A 17,878-nucleotide genomic window follows, 5' to 3' on the forward strand; every position below is an offset into this window, starting at 1 on the left:
AAAAAAATACTTCTAAATACCCTTGGTCAAAGAATATATCAAAAAGTAAATTAGAAGTTACCTATTTTATTTTTATTTTTTTGGCTGCACTGCATAGTTTATGGAATCTTAGTTCCCCAACCAGGGATTGAACCTGGGCCCTTGGTAGTGAAAGCACAGAGTCCTAACCACTGGACTGCCAGGGAACTCTAGAATTATTTTAAACTGGTTGAAAGTGAAAGCACAATGTATCTGTGTTTATGGGATGGCACTAACATAGTATTAAAAGGGAAATTAATAACCCTTAATGTCTATATTATAAAAGAAGAAAGATTTCAAATCCATGATCTCAGCTTCCATAGTTAAAACTCAAAAACCAAAACAAACAAAAAGAAGCACAACACAAACCAACTAGGAAAACGAGCCAATAAAACCCCAAATGAGAAGAGAAGAAATAGACATTAGAAAAGAAACATAACCAGAAAAAATAGAGAAAAAATCAATGAAATCAAAAGCTTCTTCCTTAAGTAAATGAATAGTTCTAACCAGATAGATCAGGAAAAAAAAAATACGAAAGACAGAAACTGCCAATATCAGGAGTGAGAGAAGTGGCATTTCTATGGATATTACAAGATTAATAAAGGCATATTATGAATGACTTCATGACAGAATCAATAACCTAGATAAAATATACAAACGTTTTGGAAAACATGAATTAAGCTCTCAAGAAGAAGTAGAAAACCTGAGTAGCCCTACCTTTTGAAAAGAGAGATCCAAATAATCTTTAGGGGAAAATGAAAATAATTGCTGAGCCACAGCAGGTGCCCACCTTCTGACCTCACTTGTTGATTTGATGAAGAAAGTGCTGTCAAGGTGACAGGCTTGGGTAGCTGAGCCAAGCTGTGCTTGGGAAAAGCTCAGTCATGAAATCACTGCTCTCCATAAACCTGAAAGTCACCAATCAAACGCACTCGGATCACACTAAAAAGAGTGGGTTGAAGAGTTCTAATTGCTTGTCCACACTGTGACACATCTTTAGGGATTCATTTTCAGTTAAATTTTGTGGGCACAGAGATTTCACTGGGAGAAATTATATATATATATCTATATTAATATATATGCTGCTGCTGCTAAGTCGCTTCAGTCGTGTCCGACTCTGTGCGACCCCAAGGACTGCAGCCTACCAGGCCTCACCGTCCCTGGGATTCTTCAGGCAAGAACACTGGAGTGGGTTGCCATTTCCTTCTCCAATGCATGAAAGTGGAAAGCGAAAGTGAAGTCGCTCAGTCTCCTCTGACTCTTAGCAACCCCATGGACTGCAGCCTATCAGGCTCCTCCATCCATGGGATTTTCCGGGCAACAGTACTGGAGTGGGGTGCCATTGCCCTCTCCCATTAATATATATATATATATATATATATATATACACACACACACACAAATGTATATTCTACTTATTTAGTTGCCAAGCCTTGTCCGACTCTTTGAGAGTCCACAGGACTGTAGCCCGCCGGGCTCCTTTGTCCGCGGGATTTCCTAGCAAGAATATTGGAGTGGGTTGCCATTTCTTTCTCCAGGGGAGACACTTGGCACCCACAGGAGTTATGCAAGATGAATAAAAACATTCCGGCAAGACGCTTGACACACAATGGGAGTTTCATAAACACTCTTGCTCACGTGGGGGCGCACTGGGATCCCACAGAGCTGGGTACCCGGCCCACACCTGGAAATCTGTTCTTGGGACCTTTTTTCTCTCATCCCCTCTTTTGAGTTTCTTTGAAGCAAGGAACGGGATCGAGGTCCTGAGAAGGAGGTACCGTGTCGAAATCATTTCACTGTAGTCAAGAAAAAAGCAAGCATCCTCATTTCGTAGAGGATGGCAGGCGCACGCCCAAGAAAACTGTCAACACTTGTTTTTCTCCTTTGGGGTTTCTCCTGCGCTAGTTTCTTCATTCAAACTGCAGTAAATCTTCAGACCCTTTCGACTCACCACTGTCTGGGTTCTGCTTTAGGGGAAGCCCCTCTCCACCCCCGTAGACCACTGCTTGGCTCAGTTGTGGCTCAGAGGCGGGATCAACAGTGGGCGCTTCGCGGGCAGGGGGCGGACCCGGGAATGGGGCGTTACAAAACATTCAGGAACAGACCGCCCCTCCCAGGAGGGGAGGGATCGAGGACCGGAGCCTCTTTCTCTACAAGTCACAGCGCTGGAGCCTAGAACCCAGTTCTTCCTGGCTTCTCAGACTGTGGACCGGCCTCCGCAGCGCGCGCCGCAGGTGGCCCACGGCCCGGATCGCTCTCCACCCAAGGGCCCCGCGCTCCCTCCACACCGGCCATGTCGTCCTACACCCGCGTGGCGCTGGTCACCGGGGCCAACAAGGGGATCGGCTTTGCCATCGCGCGCGACCTGTGCCGGGAGTTCCCGGGGGACGTGGTGCTTACGGCGCGGGACAAGGCGCGGGGTCGGGCGGCCGTGCAGCAGCTGCAGGCGGAGGGCCTGAGCCCCCGTTTCCACCAGCTGGACATCGACGACCTGCAGAGCATCCGCGCCCTGCGCGACTTCCTGCGCAAGGAGTACGGGGGGCTCAACGTGCTGGTCAACAACGCGGGCATCGCCTTCAAGAGTAGGTGAAGGGGGTGGTGGGAGGTCTCCGGCTCTCCGAGGGCGCCCCGCGACGAATTGCACGCGCCCCCCGCCCCCACCAGTCCACTGGAGTGATCGGAAAGGCAGCGCCCGCCCCTCGGGATGCGCTCAGCTCTCGCCTCCCACGGCTGGTTCTCGCTTCCCACGGAGTCTTGGGAGCGGTTCGTTTCGCTCGAGAGCAGCCGCGGTGCCGGGCACAGCGTGCCCCGCCTGCCCGCCGGCCTGTGCGGGCCTGTGCGCCACAGTGCTCCACCCGGGACCCTCCCAGAACCATCAGCTGCTGAGTTTTGCAAGAGAGTCGGTCTCCGAGGAGGGGACCACGCCCTGCTAAGCTCATCAGCTTTCTAATGCCAGAAACATTTGCTCTGCGAAGGGTCTCCAAGCTCTCTTTGGGCTTTCGCTTTCCCTCAAAGGGCGCATTCATAGACACCAGGAGGCATCTGCTCGGGACAGGAAGTGAGTCTCAGAGACACGGATTAGCGCGCATATGCACGCTAGTGGACTTGGGTCTCTTTAACGCAGGGCTTTGATAGGCTCTGGCAAAAAGGAAGCGAGTGTGGTTCCCACCCCCAGGGAAGCTCGGCTTGTTATCAAACATAGACGGTTTGTTCTGGGTTTTTCTTTTTTAAGGGTGGTTTTAAGTAGCATCTTTCTTTGGAGAGGGGCAGGGAGATGGAGATTACTTGCTCCATGACTCGAATAAGAAAGTTATTGATCTGCCTTGTGCTGCGGGTAGAAATAAAAGGCCGGCCTCACTTACAACCTAATGGGAAAGAGAACTCTAAGAGGCCGAGCGGAGGAAAACGAAGCCTTGTGAAGCCTGTCTTCATTTCCCTCGGCCTTGGGCGTTGGACCGCCCGGGGCACCCGTTGGGGCAACTCAGTCTGCCGGGCTTTCTGCGCGCTCAGGCGGGGAGTTGGCGGACACCCCCTCGGAGCCCGCAGCTGAGGGATGGGTGGACAACACATGGGGGGCATACTGACCTCATCTGGCAACCCTCGCCCCTCAGCGTTTGGACCCTCGACCAGCAGTACCTGCGACCCTGGGAACTGCGGGAATCGCAGAACGGCCAGCCTCAGACGGACACCTGCTGAACTGTAATCTGCATTTTAGCAGAATCGCCAGGTGCCTCCTCCTATGCCCTTTCAAGATGGGTTTGACCACTGCTGCTCCAAGTGTAGCTCACAAACCGGTAGTTGGAGCGTCACCTGGGAACTGAATTAGAAATGCAAATTATGAAGCCCCACCCCGGAACTCCTTAATCCCAAACTCTGGGGGCAGGGCCCAGAAAGCTGTGTTCTAACAGGCCCTGCGGATGCTTCAGATAGAGGCTGGACGTCTGAGAACCATCAGCCTCCTGCTTTTAAACATCTTTGCCTGGGCTGGATCTCCGTTGTTGTGCCGGCTTTTCTCTAGCTGTGGCAAGTCGGGACGGCTGTCTGGTTGTATGCAGGCTTCTCACTGCAGTGGCTTCTCTTGTCGCAGAGCAAGGGCTCTAGGGTGCTCGGGCTTCAGTAGTTGTGGCACAGGGTCTCAGTAGTTGCGGCTCCAGGGCCCTAGAGCACAGGCTCAATGGTTGTGGCCCACGGGCTTAGCTGTTCTGCAGCACGTGGGATCTTCCCGGATCAGGGATGGAACACATGTCCCCTGCATTGGCAGGCAGATTCCTTACCACTGAGCCACCAGGGGAGCCCTTGAAATTGTTTTAGTTACCTTGCTTTGCTTTTAATCTGAGGTAAGATCCACTTTGTCTTGAGAATTTCAGGGGGGAAATGTGTGACTTTGTTTCCTCCTCTTTTTGAAAAGCTGATGACCCAACACCCTTTGACATTCAAGCTGAGATGACGCTGAAGACAAACTTCTTTGCCACGAGAAACGTCTGCACCGAATTACTGCCTATAGTCAAACCTCATGGTGAGTCCAGCTTTGCTGACCGTCAGGTTGTCTCCCTTAGCAAGGAGTGAGCCACAGGGACCCGTCCCCCAGGAGTCTTCCAGGTGGGCTATTTCTCCGTAGGGGAAAAAAATAGAAAGCTGTGTTATCTTCTCACAGTACCTGGCTTCTCATCTGAACATTTCAGCTTTATTGAAAGTCAGGTACTTTACTGTTCAGTTGCCAAGTTGTGTCCAACTCTTCGAGACTCCATGGACTGCAGATCGCCAGGTTTCTGTGTCCCTCACCATCTCCCGGAGTCTGCCCAGGTTCATGCCCATTGAATCGGTGATGCCATCCAACCATCTCATCCCGTACCAAATTTAGGGAAGAATTATTTCACTTTTCCTTCCTGACTTGTGTGTTGGTAGGCATGAGTTCCCTTAGCCAAGTCTAGATACGTACATGTGTAGATACCCGATTCATTGAGGAGAAGGGGATGACAGAAGATGGGATGGTTGGATGGCATCACTGACGCAATGGACTTGAGTTTGAATAAGCTCTGGGAGTTGGTGATGGACAGGGAAGCCTGGCGTCCTGTAGTCCATGGGGTCGCAGAGAGTCGGACATGCCTGAGCAATTGAACTGAACTGAAGGAAGGAGAGGGGATCTAAATGTACCATTTTGCAAATGGCTACCCAATTGTCCCATCACCATTTTTTAAAGGCTCAACTCCCACCTCCTGCAAAACAACAACAATAAAAGATATGTATGATCCATAGCAATCTTGGGTCCCAAGTCATTAACTCAACCCTAGAAGGAGAAGGTGTTGCCAAGTCCCATAAGGCATCTTGCCTTTGAGCAACCTCAGTGAGTTCTTCTCAACTCCCCAAGGTGACCATCCTCACCCAGCTCACCTGGGGCCTGGGGAAAGGGTCTGTTCTTGCATGATTATGAATTTGTCTGTATTCTTTTCTTCTTGTACCAACCTTTGCCAAGCTGATTCAGAACATCCAGAGGAAACTTTTCTTTATTAGGAAATATCTTACCCACACCTTCACATATTCACTAAATAACATTTATTACTGTTTCCACAAGCATGTATTGAGCACCTACCATCAGATTAGATCAGATCAGTCGCTCAGGCGTGTCTGACTCTGCAACCCCATGAATCGAAGCACGCCAGGCCTCCCTGTCCATCACCAACTCCCGGAGTTCACCCAGACTCACGTCCATCGAGTCGGTGATGCCATCCAGCCATCTCATCCTCTGTCCTCCCCTTCTCCTCCTGCCCCCAATCCCTCCCAGCATCAGAGTCTTTTCCAATGAGTCAACTCTTCACATCAGGTGGCCAAAGTACTGGAGTTTCAGCTTTAGCATCATTCCTTCCAAAGAAATCCCAGGGCTGATCTTTGGAATGGACTGGTTGGATCTCCTTGCAGTCCAAGGGACTCTCAAGAGTCTTCTCCAACACCACAGTTCCAAAGCATCAATTCTTCGGCGCTCAGCCTTCTTCACAGTCCAACTCTCACATCCATACATGACCACAGGAAAAACCATAGCCTTGACTAGACGAACTTTTGTTGGCAAAGTAATGTCTCTGCTTTTGAATATGCTATCTAGGTTGGTCATAATTTTCCTTCCAAGGAGTAAGCGTCTTTTAATTTCATGGCTGCAGTCACCATCTGTAGTGATTTTGGAGCCCAGAAAAATAAAGTCTGACACTGTTTCCACTCTTTCCCCATCTATGTCCCATGAAGTGGTGGGACCAGATGCCATGATCTTCGTTTTCTGAATGTTGAGCTTTAAGCCAACTTTTTCACTTTCCACTTTCACTTTCATCAAGGGGCTTTTGAGTTCCTCTTCACTTTCTGCCATAAGGGTGGTGTCATCTGCATATCTGAGGTTATTGAGATTTCTCCCAGCAATCTTGATTCCAGCTTGTGCTTCTTCCAGTCCAGCATTTCTCATGATGTACTCTGCATATAAGTTAAATAAACAGGGTGACAATATACAGCCTTGACGTACTCCTTTTCCTATTTGGAACCAGTCTGTTGTTCCATGTCCAGTTTTAACTGTTGCTTCCTGACCTGCATACAAATTTCTCAAGAGGCAGATCAGGTGTTCTGGTATTCCCATCCCTTTCAGAATTTTCCACAGTTTATTGTGATCCACACAGTCAAAGGCTTTGGCATAGTCAATAAAGCAGAAATAGATGTTTTTCTGGAACTCTCTTGCTTTTTCCATGATCCAGCAGATGTTGGCAATTTGATCTCTGGTTCCTCTGCCTTTTTTAAAACCAGCTTGAACATTACTCTGGCACCTGGGTTACAGTGGTGAGTGTTGTGGGCACAGACAGTCCTGTTCATGGAGCACAGAGTCCAGTCGGGGAGACTGTCACTGACAAAGAACACTAACTGTGTAAATTACAGTTGTGCTGCAAGATGGGGACAGAGGGCTGGCTTCCCCGAGGACTTTCTTTCCAAGAAATCAATCATGATTCTTAGGAAAAGAAGAGCTCTGTAGTTTTTTTTCTTGGAAATGTGCTTTCCTTAACTGAACGTTTTGAATAAAGATGATCTCAGGTGCAGATATTTAAATCTAAAAAGATGCATGGTAAGAGATCCACCTGCCTGCCCATCCCCAGTTTCCACAGGTAATTCTCTTTACTGGTTTCTTTAGTGGGATGGGATCGTAGAAAGCTCACAGGTAAGAGTTGCAAGTGCTGGTTGAAGGAAGCTTTGGGGCCAGAGGCATGGAGTTGGTGAGTGCCCAGGGCCCGGGGGATGGAGTATTTATAATTTGATCGATTGGTTGATTGATTTCTGGCTGTGCTGGCTGTTGCTCGGGCTCTTCTGGAGTCACACTGAGGAGAGGCTATTCTTTACTGTGGTGTGCAGCCTTTTCCTCGCAGTGACGCCTCTTGTGGGGAATGCGGGTTCTAGGGCGAGAGCTTCAATAGTTGTTGTTCCTGGGCTCTGGAGCACAGCTCAGTATTTGTGGCAATGGGCTTCGTTGTTCCAAGGCCTGTGGGATCTGCCTGGACCAGGGATCGAACCGGTGTCTCCTGCATTGGCAGGTGGATTCTATGTCACTGAGCCAGCAGGGAAAGCCTGGGGATGAAGTTTTTAAAGGCAAATTCCCTGGTGGTCCAGTGGCTAAGACTGCTCTCACTGCCAAGAGCCAGGATTCAATCTCTGGTGGGAAACCAAGATCCCACAGCCGTGGGGCATGGCCAAAAATAAAATTAAATAAATGCAAGCATTTATTTATTTTCTAAGCAAAAATAAATGTATATAAATTTTTGCTCTCCCTTTAAAAAAAAAAAAGACATTATGTTTGCCACCTGGCTTTCTTCACTTACTGTATCTGGGACTCATTCTGGGTCAGGACAGAAAGCTTTCTTCATCTTTTTTATAGCTGTGTAGTACTTCACTGCAGTTGTGTCTTTTACCAAGTATCAGGAAGTCCTCTCCCTACGGACTTTAGAATCATAGAATTTGAAAGCCGTGAGGTACTGATGAACATTTATGTTCCTACACCTTCAGTTTATAGAAAAGGATATTGAGGCCCAGAAAAGTAAATACAGTCAGGTAGTAATAGAACTGGAAACAGTATCCCCGTTTCCTGATTTCAATCACATCAGGATAATTAGTTCTAGTGAGGGAAGGATCACAGTATGTCAAACAACTGTGAACAAGCCATTTTGAAACATAAAAGGAAGCTTCGTGGAGGGTGGGGCCCAGGGATCAACCCAAAGCTGGTCAATCACGGTCTTCAACCAGTTTTCTGTAACAGTAATTATCAAAGCAGGAATCTTCAGTTTGTAACACATTGAGAATAATTGTGACTTTTTGACAAACCTCCTGTTCACCTGGAGGGCAAAACGCTGAACATCATAGCCCCTTGGTTTATAGGGAATCACTTTCTCCCCATTCAAAAGTGATTTAAAGCCACTCTTTTTTTAGCTTTATAATATCGCTTTAAAGAAAGCTATCCAGCTCGCTTGTTGGTTCAAGATCGAGTGAATAGGTCAAGCAACTGTAGAGCCACTTCAGTTCAGTTCCGTCGCTCAGTTGTGTCCGACTCTTTGCGACCCCATGGACTGCAGCATGCCAGGCTTCCCTGTCCATCACCAACTCCCAAAGCTTGCTCAAACGCATGTCCGTTGAGTCGGTGATGCCATCTAACCATCTCATCCTCTGTGGTCCCCTTCTCCTCCCAGCCTTCAGTCTTTCCCAGCAGCAGGGTCTTTTCAAATGAGTCAGTTTTTCGCATCAGGTGGCCAAAGTACTGGAGTTTCAGCTTCAGCATCAGTCCTTCCAATGGATATTCAGGACTTGTTATTACTTTTAAATTTCCTTCAGGATGGACCGGTTGGATCTCCTTGCAGTCCAAGGGACTCTGAAGACATTGTTGGCGTGTCTCTGCTTTTTAATATGTTGAGCCACTAGGGGGAGCTATATGCCCACTCTTTCCAGGATGCTATGGCGTTTGCAGACAGGTGGGTCCACCTGACCCTCAGCAAAAGGGTGGTGGCGATGAGGGTGCGTCTCAGTCCTTCTCAGGGCTGATTGGGCCAACTTAACCGCTGCCACTGTCACCCCTTGGGCCCTCTCCCAGAGGTGTGCCTTGAGATCAAAGAAGATGCCTCTTCCTCTTAGAAGGTTATTTCCACCAAAGGCATAGAGCAGCTCCTGCAATTTTTTTTCTTTTCTTTCCTGCTTTCCTGTTTGAATTTAATTCCTTGTAGCAGCCAAGCATTTGAGAACAAAGCTGCTTAGCAAGTAATGAAGAACGTAACTTCAGCAAAGCAGAATTCCTGATCAAAATATTGAGACGAATATAATCATTAAAATAAAAAAAGAATCTTGCCAATTCAAACTGGGGGAAATACTATAAAACAATGGCTTAGAGGCTTCAAGCTCACTGTCAACTGCTCTAGACTAAAACAGACTAAAAAGGACAACTAAACGCAATCGGTGATTCCACATTGGACCCTGGATGAAAAAAAAAACAAAAACTTGTAAAGGAAGATTATTGAGACAATCCGGGAGACTTGAATATGGACTATATTTAGATAATACTGTTGTACCCTGATAAATAGCTTAAGTATGATCACCTTTGTGGTTATGGAAGGGAGTGTCCTTACTTATGTATACTAAAGTGTTTAAGGTGAAGCCTTACACTACCTCTGGAGAAGGGAATGAAAGGCTACCCACTCCAGTATTCTGGTCTGGAGAATTCCATGGATTCTATAGTCCATGAAGTCACAAAGAGTCAGACACGAATGACTGACTTTCACTTTATGCAGGGTGAAGTGAAGTTGCTAAGTCGTGTCCAACTCTTTGCAACCCCATGGACTGTAGCCTACCACGCTCCTCCATCCATGGAATTTTCCAGGCAAGAGTACTGGAGTGGGTTGCCATTTCCTTCTCCAGGGGATCTTCCCAACCCAGGGATCAAACCTGGGTCTTCCTCATTGCAGGTAGATGCTTTACCATCTGAGCCACCAGGGAAGCCCTACTTTATGCTACCTGTCTACAATTAACAGAAAGAGTAAAAGAGAATGTGGCAAAAAGCTTAACAGTTAGTGAACTCAGCTGCAGGTTATATGGAAGTGGAAGTGAAGTCGCTCAGTCATGTCCGACTTTTTGCGACCACATGGACTGTAGCCTACCAGGCTCCGCCATCTATGGGATTTTTCCAGGCAAGAGTGCTGGAGTGGGTTGCCATTTCCTTCTCCAGGGGATCTTCCCAACCCAGGGATTGAACCCAGGTCTCCCGCATTGGAGGCAGACGCTTTACCGTCTGAGCCACCAGGGAAGCCTACAGGTTTTATGGATGTCTACTAAAGTATTCTTGCAAATCCTGTGTAGGCTGCAAAGTTTTTCGAAGTTAAGAGTTTGGAAAGAAATAGGTATTACAAGAGAGAGAGAAAAGGAAGGAAGGAATGAAGGAAAAGAAAAGAAAACACTGAAGAGTCTTAGGTGCTGGGGATGACATGGGATGCTCAGGCACAAGGCCAGAGTGAGGGTGTCTCCATATGGGGCTGGGCCCTCAAGGACACCCCAGCAAGCTCACATCCCACCCCACAAATGTGCACCTCTGGCGAATGCCGCTTACAAAGTGAGATAAAATCCAGTTATTCTGTTGGATGCAGTGAACATGGATCCAGGATAACATGGGAGAAAAGAACTCCCCAAATCTGGTGTTTCTTGATGTTGGACAAAATGTGTAAAGTCACACATTTACTGGTTTGGGGATTTCCACCAATGCTTCAGATTGCTTTCTAGTTTTTGGCCTATTTTATGTTATGGACAGAACTGTCTGTTTAGTAGCTGTGAATAGTTGCTAATATGAAGATGAACTCATTAAACTATATTTAATTATTTGTTAACTATGGGCTAAAAAAATAGTGATGAAAATCAAATCCGGGTTGGAGACGCAACCCCTTCCGCATGTGAGAGTATCCATCATTAAGGACAGACAAGGGTCATCGGCAAGGGATGGCTTGACTCTGACTTTGGCACTCAGGTATGCCGAGGTGGCCCCTTGGCCCTAGGAAATAATCTAAAGGTGAGGGCGCTGACTCCAGGAAAGCAAGTTCACAAACATCTGGAATTGTGTGTGTGTGTGTGTGTGTGTGTGTGTGTGTGTGTGTGTGTGTGTGTAGGGGGTGTGTTTCACCAAACTGCCTGGTGATCCTACTGCAGACCTGCCTCCTGTTCACCTAATGGAAAATCACTGCTCTTTAGCCCATGTTATCAATGGAATTATGTTCTCATTATGTTCTTTTTGGGAGAACAAAGTGCAAAAAGTTAAAATCCACAGGTGCCTTTTTGCGTCTTTTTCAAATGCCTTTTGGAGCTTTTTGTAATGACTGCTAGAATCATTTCTTAAATCAGAAATTAAGCCTGCCCCATGACTGAATCGCATGTTTGTCAGCAATCAACCAGTGATGGTGTATTTGTGACACGCTTCCATATGTTTCGTTATCCTGTTTCAGGCAGAGTGGTGAACATCAGTAGTTCACAGGGCTCCCAAGCCCTTGAAAACTGCAGCGAAGATCTGCAAGAGAAGTTCCGGTGTGAGACGCTCACAGAGGAAGACCTGGTGGACCTCATGAAGAAGTTTGTGGAGGATACGAAAAACGAGGTGCATGAGAGGGAGGGCTGGCCCAACTCGGCTTATGGGGTGTCCAAACTGGGGGTCACAGTCTTATCGAGAATCCTGGCCCGGCGCCTGGAGGAGAAGAGGAAAGCCGACAGGATTCTGCTGAACGCATGCTGCCCCGGGTGGGTGAAGACGGACTTGGGGGGCGCTCATGCCTCCAGGACAGTGGAGGAGGGGGCTGAGACTCCCGTCTACCTGGCCCTCCTGCCGCCAGATGCCACCGAGCCCCATGGTCAGCTAGTTCGGGACAAAGTTGTCCAAAACTGGTGAATGTCTGCTGCAGCCCTCGAGGCTTAATAAATGTCTGAGGAGTGAATGAAGGAGTTGTGGCATGGTAGTTTGATTCTGTTTCTGTCCTTGGGGAGCCTCGATGACAGTCTCCTCGTGAGAAAGCGTCTGGTTCTGGAAGGGAGCTGAGCAATTTTGTTCTGCCCAAACTCTGGCCCTGAGAGGGAGACAAACCTAGTCCAGTCCAGTTAAGTTCAGTTGCTCAGTCACGTCTGACTCTTTGCGACCCCATGGACTGCAGCACACCAGGCTTCCTTGTCCATCACCAACGCCTGACCTTGTTCAAACTCATGTCCGTTGAGTCGGTGATGCCATCCAACCATCTCATCCTCTGTCGTCCTCTTCTCCTGCCTTCAATCTTTCCCAGCATCAGGGTCTTTTCAATTGAGTCAGTTCTTCGCATCAGGTGGCCAAAGTATTGGAATTTCAACTTCAGCATCAGTCCTTAAAATGAATATCCAGGACTGATTTCCTTGAGAATTGACTGGTTGAATCTCTTTGCAATCCAAGGGACTCTCAAGAGTCTTCTACAACACCACAATTCAAAAGCATCAATTCTTCAGCACTCAGCTTTCTTTATAGTCCAAATCTCACATCCATACATGACTACTACAAAAACCATAGCCTTAACTAGATGGACCTTTGTTGGCAAAGTAATGTCTCTGCTTTTTAATATGCTGTCTAGGTTGGTCATAGCTTTTCTTCCAAGGAGCAAGTGTCTTTTAATTGCATGGCTGCAGTTACCATCTGCAGTAATTTTGGAGCCCCCCAAAATAAAGTCTGCCACTGTTTCCACGGTTTCCCCATCTATTTGCCATGACGTGATGGGACCGGATGCCAGGATCTTAGTTTTCTGAATGTTGAGCTTTAAGCCAACTTTTTCACTCTCCTCTTTCACTTTCATCAAGAGGCTCTTTAGTTCTTCACTTTCTGCCATAAGGGTGGTGTCATCTGCATATCTGAGATTATTGATATTTCTCCCGGCAATCTTGATTCCAGCTTGTGCTTCATCCAGCCCAGCGTTTCTCATGATGTACTCTGCATATAAGTTAAATGAGCAGCGTGACAATATACAGCCTTGACGTACAAACTAGCCCAGTGGTCACCAAATATTAGAGGGCAGCAGAGCCACCCCAAGGGTGTGATAAAGCACTGCCCAGCATCAGGGCCCAAGGGCGTGCATTTCTAACAAGTTCCCAGGGGCTGCGGGTGTGGGGATGGCACTGAGAGAACCACAAGTCTCCCGAGTGGCCCCAGGGCTGCAGAGCGGGTCCCATCCGTGTTCAGCTGTCCCTTCCTATTTCTTTCTTTTTTATCAGGCTCTTTTTTTTTCTTTTTAATTTATTTGGCTGCACCAGGTCTTAGTTGCAGCATGTGGGATCTAGTTTCCCCGACCGCAGATCGAACCCGGACCTCCTGCATGGGAAGCGCAGAGTCTTAACCACCGGACCACCGGGAAAGTCCCTCCCTGGCTGTTTCTATAAATGCATCCTGTTTCCTTAGCTCTGCCACCCAGCTTTATAACTCATTCTGGTTTCCTGTATTTGAGTACACTGAAACTCGTTCCAACACATATGAAGTACGGCTTGAAGGACTTGGGAGGGATGTCCTTACTTGTTGGGTTCTGGTTTCCTCCACAGTGGGTTTCCCATCCAGATTTTGCATTCTCTGTTCTTCCCAGGATGTGTGCCACTCCCCTCATCTCATTCATTCTGAGCAACTTTGTCCGGGCCATTTCTTTGCTCCAACAGATGTGGATACTGTCTTCTTAACCTGTTCTGCTCCCCTGTGAGCTTCAGCCCAGGGTGATGCTTCAGAGGCCTCCCTGAGCCTCTATCATCATCTCTAACAACAGGCAACTCCACCACTTTCAAACAGAATTGGTTTTGCAACCAGCCTCCTCAGTTCTGGTTATACCCTGTAGATTAAAAAAAAAAAAAAAGCCTTGGTGACTAAAGGATGTTACAAAAGACAAGAAATATACTTGCAAAGAAAGTAGTGACTTTGCAAAGTAGCCCAATCTGTTTCTTCTTTTTTTTTTTTTTGGTCTCTGGCCATGTCCCGACTTGGTATTTTTTGGATCAGCATGTAGCCCACTCAGAAGTCACTTTTCATGACTTCCCTGGTGGTTCAGTGGTTAAGAATCTGCCTTGTAATGCAGGAGACGCAGGTTCGATCCCTGGTCAGGGAACTAAGATCCCACGTGCCGTGGGGCAACTAAGCCCAAGCGCCACAACGAAGATCCTTAGTGTCTCAACTAAGACCCAATGCAGCCAAAAATAAGTTAATATTTAGAAAAAATGAAAGCTTTCAAGAGAGTTAAGACTTTAGAAAGAATGGCTAGCCAAACAAGAAAAACCCAACATGTACAGGATGGACAAAATACAAAGGAAAGTAACCACAGATTTACCTCAAGTTTGTGATGGACTGTGCACAGTAAGAAACAGCAACGTTCTCCTTGCTTATGACCACGAGGATCACGTCCCAATTCCTGACAATAGTACTGCAGACGTAAGGCGTAACCCTGCTTTCCATTCGGGGAAATCGTGAAGTATGGAAATGTTCAAGCTTTCGTGTACGTGGAGGACCAGGACTAACCAGGTGACACTGGTATTTCTGATCCATGACAGGGGGCAAGGTATTTATAATTCTCGATTCTATGACTTGCAATGGCAGCCTGGCTTCTCACAACCCTCACGTCACTTTTCCATCCACTTTGTGTAGAGGGAAGTCTGAATCACTTCCTCTAACCTTCCCTACACTGCGTGATCAAATATTCGTCTCAGACCATAGCTCCTAAGACATTTTAATGTCAGCTTGCCTGGTTCTAAAAGCATTCTAATAGCTTTCAATAAGTTTCCTGAATACCTTTCCTACTCTGGCCTTTCTGCAGCCAGCCTCCAGACTCCTGCCGATGATGGGCAGGAGCACAGGAACCATGGAGCACTTTTAGGCTCTGCCTGATGGGGTTAGACAGGAAATGCACGCCTAAACAGGCCAATCCCTTTCTTCTCCTTTTTTTTTGTTTTTTTGGTCTCTGGCCATGTCCTGACTTGGTATTTTTTGGATCAGCATGTAGCACACTCAAAAGACCCCTAATTGTAAGCTGCTGATCAGAGTGGCATTCCTCATTCTCATGTAAAGGTCAGAGGGGGCTCTTACTGAAGATCATCCCAGCAGCCTCTTCCTGAGAATTCTCTCCTGGCCCCATTTGCCCTGCTTGTTCCCATGTGAGTAGCTGCAGCAGCTGCAAGGTGACTGTCCTGCCAGCCTCTGTTTACTGCGCCAGTTGCAGGCCTTTCCTCTGAAGAGCCTGACCAGCTGGGCTGGATCAGGGAGTGAGCGCAGCTGCTCCTGTGAGTGACCGCGCCCCACCTCCTGTTGCCTAAGGAGCCTGGGGAGCCAGGCACAGTCAGAGAAGGACGCAGCGAAGGAAAGCAGCTTCAGGGAGCAGACTTGTGGACACAGGGTGGGAAGGAGAGGTGGGACAGAGAGAGTACCGCTGAAACACGTGCACTACCGCGTGTGAAATAACCGGCTGCTGGGAGCCCAACCCGCGCAACCGACATAGATGGGATTCGGTGAGGGGTGGGAGGGGGCTTCCAGAGGGAGGCTGTGTGCGTGCTCAGTCATGTTCGACTCTTTGGGACCCCCATGAACTGTAGCTCTCCAGGCTCCTCTGTCCACGGGATTCTCCAGGCAAGAATACTGGAGTGGATTGCCTTTTCCTCCTCCAGGGGCTCCTCCCCGCCCGGGGATCAAACTCAGTTTCTTGCATATCCCGCATTGGCAGGCAGATTCTTTACCGCTAGCGCCACCAAGAGAGAGGGAACATATGTATACTTACAGCTGATTCATGCTGTAAGGCAGAAACCAACATAATATTGTAAAGCAATTATCCTTCGATTAAAAAACAATACTTCAGTTAAAAAAAAAATAAAATTAAGCAGCTACAGGAACTTCCCTTGTGGTCCAGTGGTTAAGAATCTGCCTTTCAAGCAGGGGACGTGGGTTCAACCTCTGGTTGGGGAACTAAAATCCCATGGGGACACTGAGCACGTGTGCTCTGGAGCCTGCATGCTACAACGAAGACCCAGCACAAATAAACTTTAAAAAGCAGCTACAGACTGCCCCTCCCCCTAAAAGAGGCCCCTCTCCTCACAGGGGCATCCATTCCCCAGCTTCAGATCATCCCTGATATTCTGGATTCTAAGAGATGCCCTAAGAAACTCTTGTACCCTTAAAAGAAGCTGCCCTTTTCCTTAAGATAGTTTGAAATGGCTTATTGTTGCTTACAACCAAAAGGAATCTAACGAATAGTAGTGCATGAAAACGTTTCATAGTATGCTGTAAAGGAAAAAGAACAATATTTAGGCTTGGACTCACAAAGGGGAAAAAATCATGAATTGAGAACCCATGGCATGCTAGGCCATGCTGCTGCTACTGCTGCTGCTGCTAAGTCGATTCTGTCCTACTCTGTGCGACCCCAGAGACGGCAGCCCACCAGGCTCCCCCGTGGGGTGCCATTTCCTTCTCCAGTGCATGAAAGTGAAAAGTGAAAGTGAAGTCGTTCAGTCATGTCTGAGTCTTCACGACCCCATGGACTGCAGCCTACCAGGCTCCTCCATCCATGGGATTTTCCGGGCAAGAGTACTGGAGTGGGGTGCCATTGCCTTCTCCGATGCTAGGCCATAAGTCATGCTTAATGCTTTCCCAACATTGTTTCATATAATTCTCACCACAGTCCTTTGAGGTAGATTTTCTTTTTAAATATTTTATTTATTGGGCTGCACCAGGTCTTAGTTGCAGTACACAGGATCCTCAATCTTTGCTGTGGCATTTGACTCTTAGCTGTAGCGTGTGGGATCTAGTTCCCTGACCAGCGATGGAACCAGGCCCCCTGCATTGGGATCGGAGAGTCTTAACCACTGGACCACCAGGGAAGTCCCTGAGGTAGCTCTTAATGTCATTTTTCAAATAAATAAAGGTTTGGAGAGGGTGATTAATTTTTCAAGATCACAAGAGCCAAAAGTCAGAATTGTATCCAGGACTGTTTGACCACAAAATTCCTTGATGCCTAGCACTTGGTACATTCAACTTCACTATTATGAGTCTAAAGATCACAGGCAATTCCTTTGGCGTAAAAATTAGAGGAAATGATACACCAAATCTAAAGGATTTGTAAGCTATATGATTATTAGATCCCCAATCCAGCCTCTGTGTGAACTTTTCCATGAACTAGACAAATGAAATATGGTTTTAAATTGGCATATTTTTAGCAAAATGGATGGACCTAGAGATTGTCATACTGAGTGAAGTAAGTCAGATAGAGAAGGAGAAATACTGTATGACGTCCCTTATATGTGGAATCTAAAAAGAAATGATATGAATGAACTTACTTACAAAACAGAAACACACTCACAGACTTCAGAATGAGATTGTGGTTGCTGAGCGGGAGGATAGGGGGAAGGGCTAGTTAGGAAGTTGGGGATGGACTGCTGTATTTAAAATGGATAACTAACAAGGGCCTGCTGTATAGCACAGGGAACTTTTCTCACTGTCATGTGGCAGCCTGGATGGGAGGAGAGTTTAGGGGAGAATGGATACATGTGAATGTATGGCTGAGTCCCTTCGCTGTTCACCTGGAACTATCCCAGCATTGTTAATAGGCTATGTGCCTGCATGAGTGCTGAGTTGCTTCAGTCGTGTCTGACTCTTTGCCACTCCAGGGACTGTAGCCCACCAGGCTCCTCTGTCCATGGGATCCTCTAAGCAAGAATACTGGAGTGGGTTGCCATGCCCTCCTCCAGGGGATCTTCCTGACCCAGGGATTGAACCTGTGTCTCCTACATTGTAAGTGGATTCTTTACTGCTGAGTCACCAGGGAAGCCCCCCCCCTCCACAAATACAAAATAAAAAGCT

The 17,878-nt window shown here is 47.5% G+C and overlaps 1 protein-coding gene across 2 annotated transcripts; it reads left to right on the top strand.

Moving 5' to 3' along the window:
- Window positions 1-2,116: 2,116 nt before the first annotated feature.
- On the top strand, window positions 2,117-11,991 carry CBR3 (carbonyl reductase 3). 2 transcript variants are annotated; one of them, XM_027548648.1, is made up of 3 exons: window positions 2,117-2,600; window positions 4,427-4,534; window positions 11,502-11,991. In XM_027548648.1, exons 1-3 carry the CDS (start codon window positions 2,312-2,314, stop codon window positions 11,936-11,938), a joined length of 834 nt encoding a protein of 277 aa, XP_027404449.1. In that variant the 5' UTR covers window positions 2,117-2,311; the 3' UTR covers window positions 11,939-11,991. The 2 variants fall into 2 exon arrangements, with proteins under 2 accessions (XP_027404449.1, XP_027404454.1); XM_027548653.1 differs by lacking the exon at window positions 2,117-2,600 and adding an exon at window positions 3,752-4,065 and having other exon boundaries at window positions 11,502-11,989.
- The last annotated feature ends 5,887 nt before the right edge of the window (window positions 11,992-17,878 follow it).

This window comes from Bos indicus x Bos taurus, chromosome 1, assembly GCF_003369695.1.
Source record: "Bos indicus x Bos taurus breed Angus x Brahman F1 hybrid chromosome 1, Bos_hybrid_MaternalHap_v2.0, whole genome shotgun sequence".
Lineage (NCBI taxonomy): Eukaryota > Metazoa > Chordata > Mammalia > Artiodactyla > Bovidae > Bos > Bos indicus x Bos taurus.